This window comes from Tribolium castaneum, chromosome 5 (assembly GCF_031307605.1).
Source record: "Tribolium castaneum strain GA2 chromosome 5, icTriCast1.1, whole genome shotgun sequence".
In the NCBI taxonomy this organism is placed as follows: Eukaryota; Metazoa; Arthropoda; class Insecta; order Coleoptera; family Tenebrionidae; genus Tribolium; species Tribolium castaneum.
In genome coordinates, this window is record NC_087398.1 from 11,034,421 (window position 1) to 11,062,145 (window position 27,725).

The 27,725-nt window shown below is 32.3% G+C and overlaps 2 protein-coding genes across 4 annotated transcripts in view; both read left to right on the forward strand.

Annotated features, from left to right (window-relative positions):
* LOC660712 (venus kinase receptor) overlaps positions 1–27,725 on the forward strand; it is a 75,875-nt gene that overhangs the window by 13,594 nt on the left and 34,556 nt on the right. Inside the window, exons 1-2 of one of the 3 annotated variants that reach the window (XM_008194841.3) lie at positions 3,688–3,831; positions 13,313–13,386. The exons of 1 other annotated variant lie outside the window; for it this stretch is intronic. The gene's annotated coding sequence lies outside the window, so the exon portion shown is untranslated. Of the gene's footprint in view, positions 1–3,687; positions 3,832–13,312; positions 13,387–27,725 lie in introns of those variants that run through there. One more of the 3 variants, XM_008194840.3, reaches the window with a different exon arrangement.
* LOC135266309 (uncharacterized) lies at positions 23,398–24,759 on the forward strand. Its single transcript, XM_064356784.1, has 2 exons — positions 23,398–23,625; positions 23,683–24,759. Exon 2 carries the CDS (start codon positions 23,683–23,685, stop codon positions 24,733–24,735), a length of 1,053 nt encoding a protein of 350 aa, XP_064212854.1. The 5' UTR covers positions 23,398–23,625; the 3' UTR covers positions 24,736–24,759.

Below are 27,725 nucleotides of genomic sequence, written 5' to 3' on the forward strand. Positions count from 1 at the left end.
GCATAAACATAAAGCAAAAATTTTATCGTAAACTGTATTTAAAAAAATTTCAAATTTTTACCAATTTGCACTCTGCCCCATATTTTTCAAAACGCTGTGAATACAGTTACAGATGCAAGAAAAATGTTAGGAACGAAGTTGTAGAGAATTAAATTTTCTACAAAAAAGGTCTACGAGACCATATTTCTATCTTCAACCATTTAGGACCCAAAGTCGTTCAAAGACGCTCAAGCGACGGATTTGTTTTATTGTACTGGTGGCGACATCAAAAAGTTAATTTGTAGCTACATCGTTGAAGATAGAAATATGGTGTCGCGGACTTTTTTGTAGAAAATTTAATTCTCTACAACTTTGTTCCTTACACTTTTTTTCTATCTGCAACCGTATTCGCAACGTTCGCAAAAATATAAGGTAGAACGCAAATTTCTAGTTCTAATGCGCACCGTCGCATATTTATCAAAACGCTGGGAATACGGTTGAAGAGACAAAAAAGTGTAAGAAGCAAAGTTGTAGAGAATTAAATTTTCTACAAAAAAGGTCTACGAGACCATATTTCTATCTTCAACCATTTAGGACCCAAAGTCGTTCAAAGACGCTCAAGCGACGGATTTGTTTTATTGTACTGGTGGCGAAACATCAAAAAGTTAATTTGTAGCTAAACCGTTGAAGATAGAAATATGGTGTCGCGGACTTTTTTGTAGAAAATTTAATTCTCTACAACTTTGTTCCTTACACTTTTTTTCTATCTGCAACCGTATTCGCAACGTTCGCAAAAATATAAGGTAGAACGCAAATTTCTAGTTCTAATGCGCACCGTCGCATATTTATCAAAACGCTGGGAATGCGGTTAAAGAGACAAAAAAGAAGCAAAGTTGTAGAGAATTAAATTTCCTATACAAAAGCCTGCAACTTCATATTTATATCTCAACGGTTTGAATATAAATAAACTTTCCAATACTTGACCACTGGAAAAAAAGCAAATCCGTCGCTTGAGCGTCTTTGAACGTCTTTGGGGCCTAAACCGTTGAAGATAGAATGATGGTGTCGCGGACTTTTTTAAAGAAAATTTAATTCTCTACAACTTTCTTCTTTACAGTTTTCTTGTATTTTTAACCGTATTCGCAGCGTTTCGAAAAATACGGGACGAGACACAAACTTTAAATTCTTAATTTTTTTTTCTTGTGAAAATTTAAGTCGTTAGTTTTTCTCAGTTTGTTAAGAATGCAAAGCTCAACATTTTTGCATTTTTTCCAAGCAATTATTGAAATTAAATTAATTTTTACTCTACCGTACTATTTTTTGGGGTACAAAAAATCCTACCACTTTGTATCTCGTTTCGGCTCCTAACTTGTAGTCCTCCGTAGTTGAGTTAAGAGCTTTAGAATGGTGTAAAAAGTGCTTGAAAAAATTTGTTTATGTTTGAAATTTTGTCGTTAAAGCTTTTCTAATAGAAGCCTTCACCTTGTTATTGTTATTTTTTGCGTTGTTGTTCCGCTATACGTTGTAATGAACGTTAATTTGATCAAAATGAGACAGGAGATGGAGAAATGGCAAAAAATCAATGCAACATGCGGTATAATAACAAAGTTCTTGTTTCAATAACATTTCCGTGGGGACTATAAAGTGCACCAGATACATATTTATCAATATTAAATGTATCACCACGCCCGACTCAACAATAATTAACGCTCAAATATTTGAATAAATAAATTTACATTTTGCCTGGAAGTGAACAGAGTTCAACAAATTTGGCATAACTCGTTGTTATTAACAATAGTTTGTGACAAATTGTCTGGTAGCAGGAAATTTATGTGCACAAATGCAGGAAAAACATCGGGCGACTGTGGCGGTTAGTTGAAGGTGCTTTAATATTAGATGTTTTTCTCTGCACAAATAAATGAAAGAAAAGCAACTTTTGTGTGTTCTTCCAGCGTTCCAAACAACCTTCAAGCGTCCTCAATCCATTCTTCAGGTCGCAGAGTTGAATTCGCAATTATCGGTTTTCTGCAATCAATTGGATTGTGCTTAAATGATGCTGTTTACAAACGAAAATAAGCAGCTCTCCAAATGAGATTATTTTTTCTCGCCTGAAAAGTGTGTTGTTATTTTTAAGGTGAGCTTTGTTAGGCGAATGCGACGCATTTTTATAATAAATATCACAAATTGGCTCGCCTTTCTCACTTCTGGGTTCTTCCACACTTTGCATTGTGTACAAGTCAATTATAAATATTCAAAGCGATTTGTTCGGACCCGACTACTGTCTGTTAGTGTTCAAGTGAATTTATGGAGTGGACGCCGTCCAACTATTTTAAATGCAATTTACTGGCTTAATTTCTGCTACTTTTAATATCTAGCAAATAATTAGCAACTACTTCTTGTTTCTGTCCCAGAATGGATTGCTACAGGTTTTGTTACTTTATTTTTATGAAGCTGTTACTTTATTTGTAATTTATTTTATTGGTGGTCGCACGGTTTGGTTTTTTCCAGTTCAACATAATTTTTTTTCGTCTCCTTTGTAATTATCGGAATGGAATATCAAATTTTACTGTTCTGTGGATTGTTTTATTTTCAGTACAGTTTTGTTATCTCAACGTCACATTTTATTTTGGTTCAAAACATTATTTTTCCTGCACGTTATCGAACTTCACAATCAGATAACTTGCAAAACTAACTGAATTGCATTATGAAGTGAATGTTTATTCCGAAAATTACTTAATAGTTTTGCGCTTTTTTTCAAGTTAATAAGCCTTATCAAATCCAAAACAAGTTCGAAACAGGCAATCTTTTGTATCTAAAAAGCTGCAACTTTTTCTCAAATATAACTCAGTTTTATTGCTTGTAATAACACGATTAGAAAGTGCGACCTTCCCTACATTGTGAGTCATAATTTCTGTAATGTAGTAAGATTGCAGAAAATCCATTCATTGCCGAATTTGTTGTAAACAAAACAGTGATAAAATCATGATCACAAATTGCAATAACAAGACGGAGCGGAAAAAATGGTCTTATCACTGCGATAAAGCGGCACGTGTGAATTTTTATTTGCAAAACGCTTTTTATCTGCTTTATAAATAATTCGTTGATGAATTTTAAGTTGTTCTTTGCGGTCATTGTACGAAAACGAAACTGGGAAAAGCTGGACGGGAATTACTTTTTCCGCTTGGTTTGGCTTTTCAGTTTCGTCAATGCGAGGAGATAATACTGGAAACTGGCGGCGGGAAGGAGAATTGGGTTTTTCTAATTTATTTATTTTTATCTTCTAGTAGGAGTGACAAAAAACTACAATTTTATGGAATATTTACACTACGCTAAAAAATAATGGTTCGCTGTTTATATTTTTAAGATAATTACTGGGAAACCTCGGAATGCTATTTTTAGTGACTTGCATTTTCTTGCAAACAAAATATTTTACATGGAACAATTTGCTCAAAATATTTATCTTGCCGCAAGCGAAATTAGCGTGGCGTAGGTGTTGGGGTCCGTAATTATTATTACAAAATAATTTACCCAATTATCTATCGCTTCCTGTTTCTCTCCGTCATGGCGCCGCTAATTCATCTCCAACAATTGCATGTCGAAAATGACGTATTACATGTGCTGTACCTAGCATAAATATTTATTTTATCTATGCCGAAAGCAAACAGCCGATGCAGTTCTCGCTTTTTAGCAGTATTTATTCAAAAAGCACACAAGTGCGTAGTGGTGGTGCAAATTCGCGGTTTTATCTAATCTTGTTGCATATCTGTGAAAAAACGCATCCGTCAAAAAGCGGCTTTTTTGTCACATTTCGCGAAAAATAACCGGGGTTTTGGTGTGCAAGTTAATTTTGTTGTAAGTCGTTGTGCAATGTTTACAGTTTTTGTTTTTTTTTTTTCAAGATTGTTTTGCTCTTTCCATTTTTCAACCAGTTTTATTAACACTGTTATCATCTGTTTGTCATCCTAATGACGTCACGGTTCATTCTTTGTAAACAAGTCATTAGAGGATAGGACAATTTTTGAGAATCGGCTTCGTATCAAAATTAATTGATAACTGGATTCAAAACTATTGTTAATTATTATCGCATTAAAATGTTTCACAACAAAGTTATTTATTGTGGTTCGTAGAAGTTGCACAAGTGGTATTTTCAAGTAACGAGTTTACGAAGAAATTAGTCGTGACATTGACCAAAAAAATGTGTATTGTTAAATGTTATTAAAGAAAATTTCTACCTCTACTAGAAAGTACGAAAACTCCTGTATGTTATTCATTGGAGAAAAATGAACTGTAATTAATTAATTATGCACAAGTGGCCTTAATTACTTTCACAGATATCTTAGACAACAGCTTCAAGGCTGTTAATGCTTGTTATCATTGTTATGAGTTTAACACTGTAGTTGTTTTTAGGAAAATATGTTTCAGTAATTGGGCTTCTGAGGTGAACAAAACTTAGAAATTAAGTAACTACTAGCTTCATTAATTAAACTTGAAGGTAAAGTTGGCCGCACTGAAATATGGTGTAATAATTGGGTGTCCCAATTAATAATACTTCAGCAGCCAAAGTCGGATTCATTTAAATGGGGTAGTTTTCTTGTTTAAAACCATTTTTTTTGGAATTCCACTTAAAATCTGGCAAGATTTTTGTTTATATAATTTGAATTTAATAAATTTAATAAATTTATTTTTTGTAAAAATCATTAAAGAAAAATTTTGGCTAACCATCAAAAAAATAATTATGCCTTTAGTCAATATACGGCTGTAATCTGCAAGGAGAATTGTAAATATGTATTCTAAATTTCACAATGGTGATGTTCCTAAACAAAATTCTGTAAGAAATTGTTTAAATATTTTCTCACGTGTTCCTGTAAATTAAATGTGAGAACTTTTTTTGGTAAAACTTGCAAGACCTCTATTAAATCAATAAAATTTTGAAACTTCTATGAAATAACGGTTTGTTATTATTATTAAATGTTTTATTTTGTCAATAAAGGAACAAGTTTAAGTGTAAAGAAAATTAAAGTGGCTGTTTATACAGCGTGATTCAAAATTGTTGGGTGGTGAATGGTTTGACAACTGTTTGGCATTTCTCAGATTATTTTTAACAGATTTAAAGTAATTTGAAGCCTTGTTGAGTCTAATTCAAAGAATAAAATGTTGTATTCAACTCGTTTTCGCTCGTGGTTTGATAATCTACTCGTGAAATAAAATGTCCGATTTACACACAAACTCGTTAAATAAATATACTTTTGGTTCACTTTCATAAAAACCATTGTGGTGGAATTGACTAACCTGTTACCATGACAACTTATATAAAAGTTAATGCCAAGAGTACCCAATTTCCACCACAATGGTCTTTATGAAAATGGACCGAATGTATATTTAATCATCATTTTCAAAAAATCATGGTACCCTTGCAATTTAACAGTTGACAATAGTAAAGATTTTAGAACACCCTTCGAACCTTTGGTTATCAAATGCAAAAAGAATTTTCCCTTATTGTAAAGATGAAAAAAAAATAAAATTTTGCATAAAAAAATAACATACGTCAAAAACCATGACAGATAAGTACTATCAACATTTTTGCCTGACTAATGTAAGAATTATGGCTTTCCTATAAAAAAATCATCGGAAAAAGTGTTGGTTGCTTTCCAAATGATTTCTATATTTTACAAATCGAAAAAATTAAAAACGTTCTCTCGCCAAAACTATAAACTGCTGTGGGTTCCCACATTTTTTTCTTAATTTCGACTGTAGGTTTTAGGGAATGTTTGCTGGGAATCGATTTTTTTTGTGATATTTTCCTCACTTGGTAAATCAGTTTTTTTATAAGCGACAAATTTAATCTTGGGTTTACTTTATAGACTCCGAGACAATAAATTTTTGAAGAGTGAAGTGTTTATGGACCTGCCACACGTGGCAAGGATCTTTTGTTGTTATTTTTATTATTCATTACAGTCGCTCATCAGTTATCAATTTTCATTCACCACAGATACGATCGAAAGTGAAACTCCGTCTCCTCTCTCCAGTTATTCCAGCTGTCTTATCGTAAATACAATTTGGGTCAATTCGTACCTCTTATTGATTGAACGACTGAGACGAAGTCGTCGCTTCGTCTCGTCGCGAATTTGGGACAAAATTTGACGCATTTCTCGGCCAAAATTATCCTCTTTAGAGGGGAAACACGCATCAGTTTGTTGTCCCTAGACGGACTCTATCGAGAGGAATGAATCATTTCCTTCGTAAACAACATCATGTGACTTTCACTTAACCATAACAATGGTCAGCTGACCGAAGAATTTGAATAATCAATGTCCATCTCGAAACCGCCAGAATTTTTTTATTTTCGTGTATGTTTAGGATCCGCTTCCAAAAAATGCGATTGGACCAAAAACAAAATTTAGGCTAAAAAAAGAACAACCTCGATTATTTCGAAACCCTCCAAAGTCATAAAAACTGCACGCAATTTGACGCTGACGATTACACTAATCAACACGCCTCTATTTTGGGTGTCTCAAAATGCAAAACAAAATTTCCCCATTTACATGCAGGTTCAAGGCCTCCACGATTGTTTGTTTAGATAGTGCCTACGCCACTGGCCGGTCACACTTGAAAAAATTCGCCGGTTTATTTTCGGAACAGCTCTGTACACACATTGTACATGATAATATTTATCGTGTAAATCGAGCTGGCGCATTTCGAACGAAAACAGATGTGCATCGTACAAATAAACAAGTCCAGGAAAAGTGAGCCATGACCTTGGCTTGCTTAGTTTTACCGATGCACTCTTCATTTTCGAATTTTCGCGGATCGGAGACAGACATCGATCGGTGCGGAAAATGCGGAATGTGCAAACGCGACCACTTGCTGGAGGCATTACGCAGGGGATCGGCCCTTCTACAGGGTGAACCCACTTGACTTCATCACGTAAAAAAACTTATATAGTATGAAACAAAAATAGGGCACAAAGACTAAAGTGTAAAATTGATACAGTTTTCTACTTAAAAAAAAAATTGATTGATGGATGATGATTGATGAAGTACCTATTATTTATTTTAGTTGGTAAAGTAATTTTCTGTGCAAGTTACTGTAGTTTTGTAAGGACCGTACTAATTTTTTAAAATACGTTGTATCAACAAACATATACAAGGGGTGACCCAAAGGTGCATGCAAGCTCCATAACTTTTTTCTATCCAAGTTATCGATTTGATTTTTTTAATGATAGTTCTAACAACAAGGCTCATCCTAAAAATATTTTGGTTTATATACAGACGGTTCCAAAATAAAATTCATTAATAAGTTCGTTTTATTTTAGAAGAAAATCCAATTTTTTTGTTACATTTATCATAGTTTTTGACTTGTGGCAATTTATGTGCCAAAATTCTCAAAATAACGACATACATAGATACACAGAAATTTTGAAATCGTAATTTCAAAAATGTGACAAAAATTTGGGGTTTTCATAAGAAAACAAAAACAGAACATAGTTAAATATTTTATTTTGGAACACCCTGTATACAGATTGATATATTTTTAGAATGTGCCTGATTGTAATATCGTTTAAAAAAAATCTAATTGATAGTTTTCATAGGAAAAAAGTTATAGAGCATGCACACATCCCTGGATCACCCTGTATACAGAATAATTCTGATAAAAGTGTAGTTTTAGTATTTTTACGGTATTACGTATAAAACTAATGATCACACAGAAATCCCTGTTTCCTATTAAATTAATTATTTTTTTCTATATGATTGTGCATTCTTTTAAAAATTTTTTACTATTCCTTATATAATTATACATTTGTTTTTTTTTTGAGTAATTCGTTACAAAAAGTATACCTAATTTAGTTGGAAAGCTATTTCCCAGATTCGCAATTCATGCAAACAAATTGCTCATGTGGGAAGTTGTATTTTCCAAACACGTTAGGTACATAACCATTTTATTATTTCTAAAGAATTGCTGAAACAAAGGATATTGTTAAAATTCAGTTTATTCATTGTGTTAAGTCGATTCTTTTTTAAAATAATCAACAGTCAAAGGGCCGTCAGGTTGGCATTACCATAAATAGTGTTTTTTGAATCTAGGGTGGTATTATTTGTTATCTGGTGAATTTAATTTGATGGTCTTTAAGTTACAACCACCTACACTACGTTCAGTTATTATTCTAAAGACCTAAGTAAATGGCAATTAAACTTTATTGAACCCTAAGAATTAATTTATTACTAATTAAACTAATTTGAATTAAGTTGGCATTTACTTAGCAAATTAATCGCGAATAGAATTTGAATTTTAATGTGACCTACGCAAGAGGAATTCATGCACAAAACAACATTATTCAAACATTATTTGTTTCAGATTGTCGTTGGAATTTTTTTTCAGCGGCTCAAACAGCTTTGATTATAAAGGAACTGTAGAAAAATTCTGAAAAAATTCAGAAACAGAAAAAACTCTAGTTTCTTGTAATTTATTAATAGTTTTTAAGATAGCTTAACCATATATTTAACAATTTAACAGAGTCACCCTGTATATAGTTTTTCACGTTCTTACCAGATAATATCTGTTTCAAAACTATAAAAACAACTGTCACTTTTCATAATTGGTTTTCTTTTTTAATTAGTGGGTTTTCTTAAAATTAAATTCGTCACTGGAGTCCAATTTAACACAGAATTACACGGAACTACAGAAAATTTGTGACCTACGTTCCAAAAAAAATGTAAGTGTGATGTTACTATTTTTTTTTTCTATAATTTTGAAACAGCAGAAACTATCAATTTGAGTATTTAACCTTAAAAAATGCAAATGCTCTGTTGACATTTTTTCTTAAGAACTCAAATAAGACATAGTTGCTGTTTCAAAACTATAAAAAATTACTACTGCGCACTTAATTTTTTGGGTTCAAATTAAACCTTTCTGTGTTTCCGTGTGATTTTGTGTTAAATTAGATTCTAATTTACGACCGGTTTATAAAAGCGTCATTAATTTAATTTGCAATTAAATGCGTAATTAAATGATCACGTGACAAAATTGTTAACTCAACAACGAATTAAATTTTAACAAAGCTTTCTATAAACCGAACATTAGTGTTAAGAATTAATTAAATTAAAAGACAAAACTAATTATGGAAAGTGATAGTTGTTTTTATAGTTTTGAAACGGATACTATACTATATAATATACTTTGAAGATTTCGAATATGTACCGTATTCTCAAATATTTTTTTTGCAAAATTTTTAAGTCATTGACTTCTTATAGTGTCTTTATTATTAACAGTAGTAAAGTAAGATTTTGCACATTGGTAAAGAAAGCTTTACTATATCGTGTGATGTATGGTTTTACTTGCTATTATTATAGAGGGTGTTCCCTAGAAATAAAAATTTGTAACAACTCACAACTTTGTGACTAGTATTAAAAATGTAATAATGAGTCAAAAAATTGGCTCGAATTGCTTATAAATTACCCGACTTTAATTAAACATTCTGTCATGTTCCGTTTAATGACCTGTCAAACGCGATATTCCCCCTAGCTAATTTGACACATTATTGATAAAGCGTTCTCGAATAAAATTTATTTCCTGCAAGGTGTTTGAGGTTTTCTAATTTTAATCGGCGATAAGACCGGAAACATTTATTAAAATGTAGGAAGTCGTAATTCATACTATCAAGAGCATTATGAACGTGACTTTTGCCAAAATACGGTGCGATTTTTTTATCTTACCTCGCCACAAGTTGAAGCGGTGGCTTTGTCAGCGCAAATATTTGATCGGAAGTCCGATATTGGAAAAGTTGGATTTTGTTGCGAAAATGAACTAAAACAGCCAAAGTTCAACTAATTCCTAATCAAACTAAGCCGTGGCTTTGAATTAATTGCCAACTTGTGGCAAAAAATTCTAGGCGGTACTAGTCAGTGTCGCCAACTTGATTCCCTGTTCACTGGCCATTTCGGTGAATAAGTTATTGAAAATTTGTATTTTATTGAACTGCTTTTTGGAATTAATTGAGTTTTTGCGGCCCACTTTCGCGCCCAAAATAAACAAGCCCAGTGAGGCGGGATTTTATTTACACATTTCCCAACTGAAAAACTGTTTTGAAATGTCAGTAGATATTTGTGAAGTGTTTGATGCACCTAAAAATACGCATGCACTCGCCTACACTGTTTACATCAATTTTTTCGTCCCTTGTATCAGTCGACTTTTCTTTGTAGACGCGTAGGAATGAGTGATTATTGCAATCAGACAGACGTCGGCGTCGCGATGCATGTTTACAAAGCGATGGCATTAAAAAATTCTCCTCGACTTAATGATGTCTTCTTAATTAGCCAAACGACTATTTTCGTATTCAGAGAAACGCGTTGTTTAATTTATTAATATTGATACGTCCCGAATTCGGGTTGGCTCAATTTCCTGAAGCTTCGCTAATAATTTACATCGTAATTCAGCGACGGAAGTAAACCCCATTACAAATTCCGAAGGGGATGGTGCCCGAATATTACGTTTTATACGCGATAAAGTGGGCTTTTAGATGCGTTTTTTTATTTCTCACACAAATCAAGATTTTTATTTTGCTTAGTTCTGGTGCTTTTATGGCCGGATTTTAATGGTTTGTTGGGGCTGTTCCACCTTATTTGAACATTTTATTGAAAATGGCCCAAAAAATTCAATTTCAACTCACATATTGGACCTGCAATAATAAAACGCCTTCGGTGTATTAGTATATTGAGTTAATTGTATTGTAAATTTTACGCGAAATATTTAATTGACGTTGGTAATCCTTCATTTTGTCAGTGACAGCTAAAAATTATTAATATGTAGGCGAGGTGGTAACAATGTCATGAAAATTACAAAAAAAAAACAAAAACAATGTTATAAACTTGCATGGTATTTTTTATTTTCCTACTTCTATTTTTGAAAACAGGAACTGGTAACAGGGTTTTTAGAATAGCCACTATAATTAAATGAATAAACAGTGATGGAAATAGATAAAAAATAAATTAAAAAGTAAAACAGGGATCGAAAAACTGTTTGAATTCACAAAATCATACTTTAAATTAGATATATGTGGGAACTTGGGTCAGGTCAGGTCATGTAAATACATAATAAAAAAGTAAATCAGAGATCGAAAACTGATTTTGTTTTTGTTAGATGTTGAAATTTGAGTAGATAATCCACAAAATCATTTTTTACCTTGATAAATTGACAAATAACTTGGATCAGGTCAGGTCAGGTCAGGTAAATAAATAAAAAAAACGAGTTCGAAAAACTGTTAAGTGATTTTTTTGTAATATTGTAATTTACAAAACTATTTTTTTTAGTTTGAGAAATTGTCAAACTTGGGTCAGGTGAGGTCAGGTAAATAAATAATAAGATAAATAAATAAATAATATATAATAATAAGAAGAAGAAAGTCAAACAGAGATCGCAAAACTGTTTAAGTGTCATTTTTTTGTTAGGTGTTGAAATTTGAGTAGATAATCCACAAAATCATTTCTTACCTTGATAAATTGACAAATAACTTGGATCAGGTCAGGTCAGGTCAGGTAAAGTAAATAAATAAAAAAACAGAGTTCGAAAAACTGTTTAAGTGATTTTTGTTGCTAGATGAAGTTCAAATTCAATTAGATAATTCACAAAACTATTTTTTTAGTTTGATAAATTGTCGAACTTGAGTTTTGGATTTTTGGTCAGGTCAGGTCTGGTAAAAAAGTAAATTAGAGATCAAAAAACGTGTTTAACTGATTTTTTTGTTAAAAGATGTTGAAATTCGCGTAAATAATTAATAAAACTATTCTTTTAGCTTGATAAATTGTGGAACTTTTAGGTCAGGTTAGGTCAGATCTTGTAAATAAATAATAAAAATATCAGAGATCGAAAAAGTGTTTTTAAGTAATTTTTTGTTGGAAGATGTTGAAATTCGAGTAGATAATTTACAAAACCATTCTTTTAGCTAGATAAATTGTGGAATTTTGGTCAAGTCAGGTCAGGTCATGTAAATAAATAAGAAAAAAGTCAACCAGAAATCGAAAAAGTGTTTTTTTTTGTTACGGGATTTTGAAATTTGAGTAGATAATTCACAAAATCATTGTTTTATCTTTATAAATTGTGAAAGTTTGATCTGGTCAGGTCAGGTAAATGAATATTAAAAAAGTAAATCAGAGATCAAAAAACTTGTTACAAGATATTGAAATTCTAGTAGATAATTCATAAAATCATTCTTTTAGCTTGATAAATTGTAGAACTTTTAGGTCAGGTCAGGTCAGGTCATGTAAATAAATAATAAAAAAGTCAAACAGAGATCGAAAAAGTGTTTTTAAGTGATTTTTTGTTCGGAGATATTAAGATTCGAGTAGATAATTCACAAAACCAGGTCAGGTCTTTAGGTCACGTCAATAATATCGGAAAAAATAGTCGGAAAACTGTTAAGTGATTTTTTTGTTAGAAGATGTTGAAATTCGAGTAGATAATTCACAAAACCATTCTTTTAGCTTGATAAATTTTGGAACTTTGGTCAGGTCAGGTCAGGTAAATAAAAAAAAAGGAAATTACAGATCAAAAAACTGTTTGTTATTTTTTTTGTTCGAAGTTGTTGAAATTCGAATGGATAATTCATTAAACCATGCTTTTAGCTTGACAAAATTGTGGAACTTGGGGCAGGTCAGGTCAGGTCTGGTAAGTAAATAATAAAAAAGTAAAACAGATCGGGAAACTGTTAGTGATTTTTTTGTTAGAAGATGTTAAAATTCGAGTAGATAATTCACAAAACCACTCTTTTAGCGTGATAAATTGTGAAACTTGGGTCAGGTCAGGTTAGATAAATAAAGAATAAAAAAGGTAAACAGAGATCGAAAAACTGTTTACGAAACCATTCTTTTAGCTTGATAAATTGGGGAACTTGGGTCAGTGAGCAGTAACCAAAATCACTTGTGACGTGTTTATAAGCCCGTCAGATAATATCTGTTTCTCCACCCTGAATTGGCACATTATTGATGTAAAATTCGTCTAGGGCCCGGAAACGGAAACATAAAAATCATCCTAAAAATTTATGAAGCTTGTCTTGAGCTTTATTAACATATTTCATAAATTCAGAATAAATAAGACGTTTCAAAAGGAGATTAAATGAGTTCCAACTCAAGTCAACAAGACTCGAAACAAAGATGCACAGATTTATTGTTTTTACAGTTACAGTTTACGAGCGACGCTAATTATCGCCTTTTATTGCCGGTTTTATGTTCAGTTGGGGCACTTTTTCAGAAATCGAAAGAATTTGCTCGAAATTGTAACGGGTGATGGGCTAAAATATTAATTAAAATTACTGTGTAAACACGGACGAATTTTTCTATTTCAGGTTGGATGCAAGTGAGGAGTGCAGCTATCTTCCGATGAGGCAAAGATCGTTCGTTTGATTGCACCGTTAGCCAAGTAAGTCTAAATGTTATGACGGGAAAAAGATGTAAATCTGTGTTGTCGACATTGCAAGATTAATGACACACGAAAGCAACTTTTCGAGATCAACAACTACTTAGATTTCCCTCGGGGGAAATCCTTTACACGTTACAAACGCAATTAACTTCAAACTGAACCAATTATTTCACTAATTATAACTTAAAACAAGTTGCGTTTTTGCCAACATTTGGAGCTCGATTAAGGTTTTTCGCAAAGGTTACCAGGAATTCGGCCGTTTTTTGCATTTTATTGTTTTAGGCAATTAATTCCAGTTTATTTCAGTTCAGACGGACTTGAACTTTGTACCAATTTAACATTTGCTAGGTGAACCACGTATTTGAATTTATGAGCGAAGATTTGGTAAAGAATTAGTAACGTTTTTGAAGTGAAAGTAAAAATGTTGTATTATGTAAAATGTCAAACTTTCTAGTTTTTGCGAGATTTTGTGTGACGTGTGAGAACCTACACTTAATTCGAAAAAAAAACTGAAAAGAATTTTATCAAAATGAAATTAAAGAAAAAGATAAATAATCAGATAACTCGGAATAAAATATTTTTTTGGTTTCAGAACCAAAATGGGGATTTTAGTTATCAAGTTGCTTGCCATCAAAAAATACTAATTTGGCAACATTGGCAAAATAAACTTGATTAGGTAGAGCTGTTAGATAGAGATGCATGATTACCATATTGCCTTAGATAAACAAAGAAAGGAAATGGCAGACACAACTTTTGTTTCATTTTGTATAAATTTCATCATTTTAGTTTGTCACAGAAACTATTACATGTTTACAACACTTGCAAAAAAGTAAATACACATTTTGTAATATAAAGCACGTCATAAATAAATAAGTAATAATTATTATTATAAAATATTACTTGTTTTCACAACATTGCATTAGTTGTTTTGTTGTTTGTTAAAATAAAAAATATAAAATTATAATTAACCTCAAGGGTCACTACATTGTATAAAGATAAGTTAAAAATGGCAAATACTACGCAAATAACTAAGGTTACTTTATTTTAGACTTGTAAAAAATGATTTCACTTGTTTATGCTTTTCAGTTTGTTTTCATATTAATATTTGTGTACCAAAAAGCGATAAGGAGATTTTGATAAGTGATAAGCTTTGTTTTTGGTCGAGCATCACATACACAAAGCTTTAGTGGATAAATAATTCCGACACTGAAAGTGAAATTATTTTATTTCTGAACAAATATAATTTTTATTTTTCTACATTGAGTTCTTCGAAAAAGGATGTCTATTATAAACTGACAAAGGTGTCCTAAAACATGATTTGAAAATACAATATTTTATTCAAGTTGGTTAGGTTTGTAGTTTCACATAAACCATCCTGTATATAGGTTAAGTTTGCTTAAATGAAATTTAAAATATAAAAAAAAAATTTTTCCATGGTATTTATTTATCAATTGAAGTTCTGCTACTGAAAAAAATGTTGTATTATACACGACGATAAAGATTTTTTGCCTCTTAAACAATCTCTTTATCGTCGTGTATAATAAATAACTATTATTTATCAATCAGCTCATTGTCTCAAATATTTTTTATAAATGGAGAAATTTGATTAGACTTGATAGCTAACCATTTATTAATCGTTTTGAATAAATTACTTTGGTAGAAACTTGTGGTTTAATTTTTTTCCTCCTGTGTGGATTGACCACTATTTTGAATCCGGACATATACTGATAAGTATGAAGTTGATAAATTATCATAATAAAAATGAAATTTGATAATAAACGAACGCAGCAAAGTTAAGTAAAAATAGTGACTATTTATTTTACCAAACGAGTAAAAATCAAAAAAAAATTAGAAAAACGTTGTCTGTATTCTGTCATTTGGATGCATCAAGCATTTTTCTATTTAAAGTACATCGCATTTGCTATAATCCGCCAAAAATTTGGCTAAGACGTGCCGGAAATGCGTAACAGGAAAAAAGCCACTTTAATGGCATTTCATCGCGTTATAAACTCCAACTTTGACATGAAACGACAAGACGAAAGTTTATTCCATACACGACCACAACACACTTGAGATATTCCCACAAAACGAAATTCCTTCCATTACCGCCGAATTTACTACGCCCATGCAAACATCTAAATTGTTATTTTCCATCTAATTACATTCGATATCATCATCAACGAACACAGCAGCGTCTGTCCCAGTAATTTAAACCGAGAGAGCGCTATTATTACTCGTCTGCTTTTATATTTAGATTGTGATTGTGGCCCAGTCGCTAATAACCTTTATTATTATTTATTGCACAGAAAATGCCATTCACAAATTAATGCTTCTTCAAATTCCTTCTACGTGACTACTCACACATTTTTTAAATTGGCTTCAATCGAAGCCGAATTATTTGAATTAATGCGAATTTTGGCGATGGAGTGGATAAGGTGTGCCAAAAAATCGCAAATTTTGATTTTTGTTCAAATCAATAGGATATAACTGTGCTTTCACCTAATTCGGTAACTAACATTAAAAACATAAATTATACAGGCTGTTCCGTCTGTAAACAACACATTAGAAGTATTGAAGGTTCTGAGAAAGCCATGTTTAGGGTTTTTGAGATTTTTTGGATTTGCACCTTTTATTTTAAAAATCGGTAATTTCGCCATTTTTAGGGTTTTTGAAATCGTATTCAGACGATAAAAAGAGAAAGCGTTTATCTTTCCTTCAGTGTGCTCAAAATTGGAAAAAGTTTACAAACTTCACAAAAAAAAAGGTTACATTTGGACAACTTCTACCTATATAAGTCAATTTTTTCAAAATTTTTATTCTACTAGATGAAAAATAATTTAATTTTGCAATGACCTGCATTCCTAAACCTATCTGTGACAATTTTCAAGTTATGTTGGTTTAACACAGCCGGAAATTCCTTACTAGCCTATTTTTGCATAGTTTGCCAAAAATTATTTCTCATAGAATAAACGACAAATTCTTTTCAAAATGCTGCTATCCTTTCTTTTAAAACTAATTTAGGTTTGAAAAACTTTAATTTCTTAATTTTATTTACGTACTTATGTATGTACAGTCACCCAAAATAAAAATGACGCGTCAATAAACACGTTTTTTAAACACGTTTTTGAGTTTTTTACTTAAATAAACCGAGCTGAAAAATCACCTTATTCGGTCAAAACTCAAAAATAACATTTTTCAATTTACGCAAAAACGTAATATTTTGCCAAAATATACAAAATGAAATAAGAACCCGTTTTTTTCTATGTTTATTTCTTGCACGACAAATTGATTATTAATAAAATTTGCAACATTTAGTTTTTTGGCGCCGAATTTGAAAATAACTGCATTATTTATTCTTTGTTCATCCAACCATTTTTAGAAAAAATTCACAATCATTTAAAAAAATGATAAACGAAACGTCAAACTTTTCTCAAAACTATATTACGCGTTACGAAAGCGTCATTTTCATTTTGGGTGACTGTACTTATCTACTATGCCAACAAAAAGTTCGTATAACTTGAAAACTATTAAACATAAGTATAGGGAATGTTGATACAGATCGATGGAGAATTAAATTCTCTACTATTTGGTTAAATAAAAATTGTGGCATTTTGTTTGAAAATTTTGAGTTATGTGTATTTGAAGTCTGAAGTTCTTAAAAATTTAGGGTTTGCTAACTTTTTTTAAAAATTTGAAAACAGTAAAGAATAGATCTCAACTTTTTTCGTAAAATGAGCCAGAAAGATTTTAATTAAATTTTAAAATTTTCAAAAAACCCAAATTTTTTCCAAAACTCCTACATTTACATAAAGGGAAAGCTGATAAAAACTCCCTTGGAATAACCCGCGGAATCCAAAAATGCAGTAAAACACATAGCTTTCCATTTAAAATAAGGAAGTTGATAGCGATTTCCGGTTTAACCGGAAGTGGCGCCATTTTAAAAATATTTTCATTGGACAGGACTACGGATATGTAAAGGTTAGGATATGAAACGACGTACAAATACAATGTTCCGTTAAAATGTTGCCAGAGAGCGCAGTTTTTCCATTACCGTCCAAGTTTTCAGCGCAAATTTTAAATTCTAAATATTTTTTTTCATGTTTCTTATGAAAATTTTAGCTTGCTTAAGGAGTGCAAAGCTTAATATTTTACCATTTTCCCAAGTAATTAGAGTGAATTGGTTGGATTTAAATCAATTTATAACGATTTGGCGCCTATTTTACTCTGCCGTATTATTTTTTTTGGTTCAGAAATTTTTGATTTTGTTTCTTCTTAGGGAGGACCTAACGGATTATGGTTGTTTACAAATTTTCAGATAACTACGATTAGAGTTCTCAACACTTCTAATGTGGGGTTTAGACGGAACAGTCTATAGAAAAGTTAACTAAGTGGACAGTAGTTGTAAAGAATGACTCAGCTAAATTCACGTCCAAAAAACTGTCTTGGGAAACGACTTTAATCAAACTTTGCAGTTATAGATTATAGAAGATAACGGTTTTTCTCCATACGATACTAAACTCTGGACCCAAAATAATTGCTTTTGGTTATTTAAAACTAATTGACTGTTTTTGAAAATTAAAAAAAATTGGTATTAAGTTGTTTCACTTAGGAAGAAAAGGTTCACTGAGTCAAAAAACAGCTAGAACATGATTTTACTGTTATTTCAAATTCGTGCAGCTATTACAAGTTGTTTCGCTGTTATGGAGATGTTATAGGTTTTAAAGATAAGTTATTTGCACGAAAGAAAATCAATAGCGAAGTGCTCAGTAAAGAAAGAAACTCGAAAGGTTTCGGCTAAAGTTTCAATCAAACGAACAATAATTCCACAAACACTTGGTTCACGCACCTCAAACAATTCGTTTTGTTTATAAATAACAGAGCCGTGTAATGTTTACCGTGCGTTTCGCAAGCGACTTTGTCCCACTAATCTTTATCTAGTTCAACCGTTTTTCAGTTACATCGGCCGTGTTTGAGCGATGCGCCAAATAGCGCAAATGTGTGCCAATTTTGGCTTATTCTTTAATTATAGGCTTTTTATAGAACGTGCACAAGATGCGATCGGGTGTGGTAGGTCAGTGCTGTAGTGGAAGTCGATATCTTGAGATAATGAAAGCGGTTAGGAAGTTATCGAAATTTGTTTACACGGCCAGCGTTTGGATTGCGATTTGTTACGAATTTTTTTTATCTAATAATAATGTGAAAAATACGCCAGACGCGTGCGTCTGAACAATGCCTGCAGGACCACCTTGTGCGCCCCTTTGTGTTTATTTCTCGAAAATCCGACGAAATTATCAAGAGAATGGGCGACTTGCGGTGTGAGGGGAACGTCACCTTGAAATGGGGCGCACATCTGCCTTATCGGGGCAATGCACCCTCTTACCGTGCTCCAGACAGTTTTCTAGGAGAGCTGGGTGCTTTTCGGATATTGTTGTAATTTTGTAGAATAGACAAAAATGCGTTTGTGTTAGAAATAAATTCGCATTCACTTTCGATCTGGCATGGGTCGCTGTGTGTTTTAATTTTCGGTTATTTTATTTTGAAAAACAGCCTGGAGTGATTTATACGGACACAGGAGTTGGGAGTAACCTTTGATATCTCAGGCACGTGTCGGTGCATCACCCTGAATCACCCATTTACGTCTTCTTTCCAAAAATACAACGTTATTTTTTGTCACGGCGCATACAATTGCCGCTGAGGAAAATTTAAGGTCGGAAAATGCCACAACTTCGTAAATACCACTGCACTAATTCGGTGTGTATTTTCGAGAAACATTGCCTAATTGTGAAATTGCGGTTTTCATTACATTTAGAACAGAACCTGGTGGCTATTAGTGGAAATAAAGTAGAATAGAATAATTTTTTTACGTCCTTTTTTCCACGTTACTTTTAAAAAAGAACATGAAAAACTCTAATTTAGAATAGAATATTCTCTTTATTATAAACAAACACAAGCAGTTATAGTGTTACAATGGAAAATGGAAATTTAATTATATTTCTATCCAAACCCTACCTACACGAAGCTGGTATAATAAAGATTCATAAAACATTTACACAGGACAGGTTTTTAGCAAATAACTCCGAATGTGTTAATATGAAGAATCATTCGTGAGTTCTGTAGTGTTGTTATTTATTTTATTGTCATTTTAATTTGATAACCGGTTAATGATTTATTAATAACTGGCTAAAGTTTTTTAATGTCGTATAATATTCGTTTTGTTAAATTTGTAATTCTTGACAACTTCTGTAAGAAGCCCTCCCTTGAAGATGTCCTTTTAAAAGAGGGTCGAAACCCGGGTGGGAATTGTATGAACCTTTACAGTTTGGAAAGTTTGATACTTTTCATAGTTAATTGTGTACACCCTGTAGTTCATTCAAACTTGATTAATAAGTCTGTTGGACCTTTTTTAAAAATCATCTAGTAATAATGTTATTAGAGGTTTATATTTTTGTTTAATTTTTTTAATTAAAGGTGTAAACCAATTTTTTTGTTTTAATTTTTTTTACAGTAATCCCTGAACCGATTTGAAAACAATTTTAGGGATATTTAAGTAGCTAAAGGAACATTCTAAAGGGCACAAAAATGTATCATTAGGACGTCACACTTTTTTGGGACACTCTGAATAAACAAAAATACTTTCCTGAAATGTGACCTAGAGTAATATAATCACCAAGTAATAATGTTATTAAAGGTTTTTATTGTTGTTTATTTTTTTTAACGAAAGGTGTAATACCAATTTTTTTTAAGAATAATCCCTGAACCGATTTGAAAACAATTTGAGGAATATTTAAGGAGGTAAAGGAACATTTTAAAGGGCACGAAAATGTATCATTATGACGTCACACTTTTTGGGACACTATGAATAAATAAAATATTTTTCTGAAGTGTGTCCTGGAGTATAAATAAGATAGGAGTTTGATTGAAACACCCTGTAGATGTTATGGGTTGTAAGTAAATTTTCTGAAAGTTTACTTTTAGGTAAACAGAAATTTGAAAAATATTTATCAAGATTTTGCAATGAATTTATAAAATAATTATTAAATAATAACTTTCCAACATTTTTATGTCGTGTTTCTTATACTTATTATCATTAGTAATGGTAATAAAAGTAATGATTCATTACTTCTATTCATTATTTCTTTAGTTTTATTGACTGAAGTATCAGTACGATTGTAGTAATATTCTTTCATAGTATTCTGTTATTTTTTTCTGAGTGAATTATATTGAGGTTTTAACTAACTATATAATTATTATCTTCTACCATATTAATTTTAGAACTCTTTTAGATGACAGAACATTTTAAATGTATCTCCTATGTCGATAACAAAGTAAAATAAAATTGGCGTGAATTTTTATTTCTTTAAAATTAGCTTAGTTATCAATTGTTTAACAAACACGAAGCAAAATTCCACAGTAGGAAACAGAAAAACCTTAAGCACTGTCGATTATGGCACGAATGGTTTTGGAGCACGACGAAGGAGTCTTATAAAATTAAGTCTTATAAAACGAGTGTAATATACTATTTTTTTCTACTTTTTACTTTATTTTTGTTGTTTGTTTATGTTTACTTTAACTTATCAAAATCTGCTCAAACTATTTCCTCTTAATTTTTTTAATTATTCGGGCTTTATCAATAAACGTCTTGACGCTGTTGACAGACCACACACTAAATAAGAGTGATGACTGATGACACCCAGTCCAGCACTGCCAATACAACTCACAAAAATTTACTAAAAGGAGTTGCACAAAAGTTTTCTTTGTGAAACTACTTTCAGTTTCACAATGAACATTTCTTGAAACTAACGTAGAAAAAATTGTTTATTATACTTATATTCTAGTTTTGATTAGAAGTGTGGAAAGGATAATAAAGGAAGGTTTTTTGGAGACTAACACAGGTTTTTAAAAACATTTTATTACGACGCCTATGGACAATTTTTTTAAGTAAAAAACATGTGTTTATTGTCAAATATGAAGTTATTCTTATAAGTAATTTAATTGTGGTGTGTTAAAATACGTAGATTTTTTTATCAACTGTAGTCTTCCTGCAAACGACAAAGCAAATGCCGTTTTTTAAACTTTGACAATACTTTGTATAATTTAATTAAAATGAGCCTGATATTGCATTTTTTCAGCTTTAATTTCAAAATTGTTACATTTTCACCCCTTCCTTAAATGCACTTGACACCCTTATTTAATTGCTTGTTCATAATTATTTTATAAATTGCGTGTTTTCAAAGGATTTTTTCTGAAATACATTAAAAACAGATTCTGCGTCATTTTGCGACTTTATTAACTAAAAGGCAGCTACGACACAGAGCTTTGTGAGACGGAGCTTTGTCTGGTAATGAGCAAAAACGAAAAAATACCAAACAATTTTGTGAATACTAAGCAACGTAGAACTTTTCATCATCTTGCAATTCTGGTATTTTCCTCCCTAGGGATATAATATTCACACTCACAACGTGGAATGGGGGAGAAACCCGAACACATTTCTCGTGTGAAACGAAAAGAGAGTCGTAGTGTTTTACGTTACAAAATTACTAGAAATTGAATTTTTGCTACTGGAATGTTATTTTTGTAATTCTTCGAATAGAATGAACAAAGTTTCCGTTCGCCGTAAACTTTTCCACTTACTATCATTCTGTAAAAATAGCTCCGAAAATCCTCATTGATAATACCATCGTCATTCAACGAAAATACCACAAACTAATTAAATCATTATCTCGTTGTGGCTTTGCTGTCACAAATGCCACGGATAACTGCATTCGCTTCCAACAACAATAATTAGAATACGCATTGCTCGTTTCTCGTTTTGCATTCGATTAAAAATTATAAAATCGTTGCAGAAACGATAATAATAGGAAAATTTCGATGCAAAATGTTTATTCAAACAGTGTGTAAACAATGAAATTGTCAAGGTAATACCGGTGAATTTACAGTTGCGCGTGTTCTTTCAAATGATGATTTTTTTCCTGACCTACACAATCCGTTCATGTTGACCTATTGCACATTTTTTCGGTGACATTTCGCCAACAAGTGGGAAAGTGTTCGGATAATGCCGAGGTTAATGGCTAAATAAGGAAGTTAACAATTAAGAGAAACAATCAAACTGACAAATATTATGACAAGTGGTGACAGTTCATTTGACAGTCAATCGTTAGACAATGTTACCAACTCAATTTCATAATCTAGCGTCCGTGAGAATCGTCCGAATTCCCATCGTCGCCGATTTGACATCTGACACCAATAACAAACCAAATAAAACCATACAAATAAATAAATCTATCGATTGCGTCAATTTTATTGTTATCATTGCTCAACGTGTCTTATTGCGCCGTCAACAATTACACAGTAATTGAGTTCAAATAGTTACAATTATGACGGTGTCGAAAAGAAGAAAACAAAATTGTCGCACAGCTAATTTAATTGGACGCTTTTTGTCGTCCATCTGTTGCGTTGTCTGATTTAAACGTGAGCGTTTTTTCCCTAATATGTGGAATAAATAACAATTTCCGCCTCCGTCGCTTTGCCCACGTCCGTTCATCCGTGACAAACAAAACAATTTTCTTCCGAATTATCATCGGCGGGCTAATTTGGGCATCCTGTATTGGGGCGCTCGACTGGAACAGGGGGCCTTGTTTTTTCGATTTTTTACACAAGTGGGGCTCCACCCCACGTGTTCGGCAGGGGAGGGGTTTTTGACCCTATCCAACGAACTAGTACTTTCAAAAAGTTCGTCAAATATATGATTACCATCTGTACATTGTTGTTAAAAAGCGGAGTAATAAAAATGTGTTTCAGTTCGTAAATCACTGCTCGAGCGTTTCCTGGAGATTATTTCATTGCGGTTTTGGATATTTAATGTACTGAAAAATTGTTGTTGTTAGGACCGGTCTAAAATGCATGAATGTATCATTAAAATTTTATTATGGAAATAAAACCGAAACAGGCTAGTTTTTATTTCTAGATTAGTTTGGAACGTAAACGATTTTTTCTTAGTTGGTTGTTTTTAAATTATTTTATTTTTTCAACTACCTGAGTAGTATAAGCGAACAATTAGTGCTAATGAGGTCATTATCTAATGACCGCTGCAACTTTCTCTTAATGACCGCTACACTTTGGCCGCTACAATTTTGCTATATGTCATACAATATATAAGACCAAAGAAAATTTAGGAAAATATTCAGTGTTGTTCTCGTGTTTGTTCTTGAAGAAGACGTCTTGGTGTATTGTGAAATTAAGGTAAGTTTTTTAAGAAATTATTTTAAATATTTATTAACTGTTGTGAATTTGTGTTAGATGCCTGGAAAACGTGTATCTTCTATGCCATTGAAAAAATCATCTCCGAAGCGTTTTAAAGCCCCAGGTGATGGTGGATGTGTAGAAGAAGAGGAAATTAGTGCTTCGCAAGTTCCATCGGTTCCGAAGTCGTCTTTGTCAGCATTTCCAGCTGCTTCACCACCACCACCACCACCATCGCAATCCATAGAATTAGCGAGAGTATCTGAAATAGGTCTTAGCCAAGCTGCATCCCCCAAGTCGCCTCAGCCTATCCACGCTGAAGAAGACATCATAACACCAGCTGAATGGTCGGATCCTGTGTTGGAGCGATCGTTGATGGAAATGGCCGACAACATCGAGAAAAATGAAGCTGAGAGAAGTGAGAAAGATGAAGCTGAGAGAACGGCTCGGATGGTGATCAATGAGAAGTTTCGTTTAATTCATGAAGTGGTGTATCCTATAACTAAGTCTGGTAGCAAACTTTTATCGATTGGAGTAAAACCACTCCATGATTTTGTGCCGTTGTTGAAGATACATAATCCAGAATTAACATCGGCGATAAGTTTTTCTATTGAAACCTTTGAAGAGTTTTTAAAAGAAATGAGCAAGATCTTTGAATCAAGAGAGGAGGACGAAGAAGTAGAAGAAATTAGTGTTCCAGAAGGTCAGATGTTGTGTATGCTAAGTGGCTACGTCGTGGTGGTTTGTAGATATAATACTCTTCAATTTATACCTAGTCAACCCAGCGTGTACAAGGGCATTTATTTATCATTGAACACAATTAAAACTGTCGTAAATATGGGCGAGCATTTATTGAATCTGCTTCATGCAAGAAGAATTCAATATAAATTCTATCCATGTTACGATAGTTTTATAAATAATGTTGCGCTTGATGTTATGGAGAATGGATGTAAAAATTTATCTCAAAAATTGTATGATATTATTAAGAATCGGTATGAACAAAATGCAACCTTGTATGAGATAGTTTTGAAACTGCCTGTGAATGTAAAAACTGCTGTCGAAAATAGAATACAATATTATAGGGAAAATAATGATTATAACTGTCTGTGATAATAAATAATTAAATAAAATGTATACTCTGTTTTCTTTAAATATTCCGCCGCGTAGCAAAAGTTATCATTATTGGTTTGGTGTTGAATAATGAAAGTTATTTGAAATAGAATGGACTTACGATTCAAATCTCCGTTTACAGCAATTATAGCTGGTCCAACTGCTTGCGGAAAAACGCACTTTATTATACGATTTTTGAACCACATAAATTCGGTCTGTGATAAAAAATTTGAACGAGTGCTTTGGTTTTATGACGAGTGGCAACCGTTGTATCAAACTAATGTAATCAATAATAGTAATCTTGAATTTCGTCAAGGCGTTCCTGATATGAATGATTTTGATGGTACAGAAGCGACATTGATAATTTTGGATGATCTGATGAGAGAGACTAATGGCAGTGTGGTCGATATTTTCACTAAGGGAAGTCATCATCGAAACCTTAGTGTCTTCTACATTACGCAAAATTTGTTTCATCAAGGAAAAGGACAGAGAGATATTTCTTTGAATGCGAACTATATCGTTTATTTTAAAAATCCTCGTGATAAAGCTCAAATTAATTTCTTAGCTAGACAGATTTTTCCTGAAAATATAAAATTTATCCAGGAAGCTTATAAGGATACCACAATGAGACCGCATGGTTATTTGTTGATTGATTTAAAACAAGATACTCCAGATGAATTCCGTATTCGAACAAATATTCTACCTGATGAAGAACCTTCTTATGCATACATACCTAAGAGAGATTATAAATATAAAAGTAAGTAGTTTATGCGTCAGTCGTCGTTGAGATGTCGCGAGCGTTAGAAAGAAACGCCGAGTTATTAAAATTTTTGCATAGAACAACACCTGTTTATCGTAAATCAATTCTTAATTCTGCCGATAAAAACTTGGTGCATTGTATATGCGAGTGCGCTCACAATACGTTATTAGGGAAAGTTCCTTTAAATGGTTCTCAAAAGAGCAAATTAAAGAAACATAAAAAATTACTGAGAAATTTAGTAAATCGTAAATTATCTCTCCAGAGAAAAAAGAAACTAATTGTGCAAAAAGGAGGTGCTTTCTTACCATTGTTGTTGGCTCCAATAATTTCGGGTGTGTTGGGTCATTTATTTAATAAATAATGGAACATACGAAAAAAATGGTACTCATTGATTCATCCGAACTTGAACGTTTGCATAATAACAAAAGCACTCAGCCAAACACCCTAAATGATTTAGATCATGAAATGAAAAGAATCATAGATACGAAAAACATTGATGATAATGAAAAATGGATTTTGTATAATCAAGTGCTTCAAAGATATCTAAAAATGATAAGTCGTTCTCGTGAACCTGTTACCATACCTGTGATTTATTCTAAAGAAAATCAATTAGAACAATCTGAACGAATTACTCGAAACATTTTGAGTTCCCTACCAAGACCCTTACAAGTTAAAGCGAATGCTTTGTTAAACAATTTAACACACAATGGAGTTGCATGGAATGAAACCGGAAACGTTATCTACGATGGAAACACAATTCCTGGTTCCAATATATTTGATCTAATCACTGATGTTATGAAGAGTAGTAATAAGTTAAATGCCGAGCCTGTCGGATGGAAAAATTTTGCGGAAATTTTGTATAAAATAAACGTTCCACGTACTCTTATAATTAATCCAAAACGTTTGAAATATATAAATGAACAAGGTGCTGAAAAGCAAGAAGTAAAAAACGAAGTGAAAGTAAAACCAATATCGTCGTCAAAGTTTGACACAGAAGAAGAAGAAGAAGAAGAGGATAGTCAAATAACGAAGAAATCAATGCGATCGTCATCAAGAAAACAAAAACGCTTGAGAGTTCCTTGGTCGCCGTATGAAAGCAAGTAGACAAAAATGGATGAAATAAAGGAAAGATATTTTATACCTCGTGACCCTCTTGGTTTTTCGAGTCCTAACAACTTAGCTAAGTTTACAAATATACATAAGAAAAAAATTAATAAATGGCTAGAAGGTGTGGAATCTTATACATTACATAAGCAAGTTCGTCGTCGATTTCCTAGAAATAGTTATCATGTAACCAACATAGACGATTTATTTCAAGCTGATTTAATAGATATGAGAAACATCGCAAAACATAATCGAGGTGTAAATTACCTATTAACTGTCATCGATGTATTTTCCAAGTTTGCATGGGTTAAACCTTTATACACAAAGACGGGAAATGAAGTGGCTGCAGCTTTTAAAGAAATATTTGATGAGCGTGTTCCGGTTAATCTTCAGACTGACAAGGGAAAAGAATTTCTAGCGAAAAATGTCCAAAAATTGTTTAAACAATATGATATAAATTATTATGTAACAAATAATCCTGATGTAAAAGCTGCTGTGGTAGAAAGGTTCAATAAAACTTTAAAAACAAAAATGCATAAATATTTTACGTTTGCAAATAATATGCAATACATTGATGTATTACCCGAATTCATGCACTCTTACAATAATTCTTATCATCGTACTATTAAAATGGCTCCTAACGAGGTAAATCCTGACAACGTTGCGCAAGTATACGATAACATTATGAGTACGAGAAAGAAGAATATTAAAACGATCAAACTCGAAAATGTGTACAAAGTTGGAGATTACGTCAGAATCACCAAGTACAAGGACGTATTTGAAAAAGGCTACATGAGTAATTGGAGCGGTGAAATATTCAAAATAACTGATGTTATAATGAGACAACCCGTTGTGTACAAAATTTCCGATTTAATGGATGAACCAATAGAGGGCGTCTTCTATCACCCCGAATTACAGCGCGTAACGTACGACCCCCAGAGTACATTTCACATTGAAAAAGTATTGAAGAAGCGATATAAAAGAGGTAAATGTGAAATTTTTGTGCAGTGGAAAAATTATCCTTCAAAGTTTAACTCGTGGATTCCGTGCAGTTCCCTTACATCGATATGAATAACGAATTTTATTTAACTTTGGTATCAAACAGCTCAACCAATTACTTTCCCGA

Bases quoted from the DNA above. Each gene is read 5' to 3' on its own strand.
- LOC135266309 (XM_064356784.1), top strand. From the start codon at position 23,683: ATGCCTGGAAAACGTGTATCTTCTATGCCATTGAAAAAATCATCTCCG.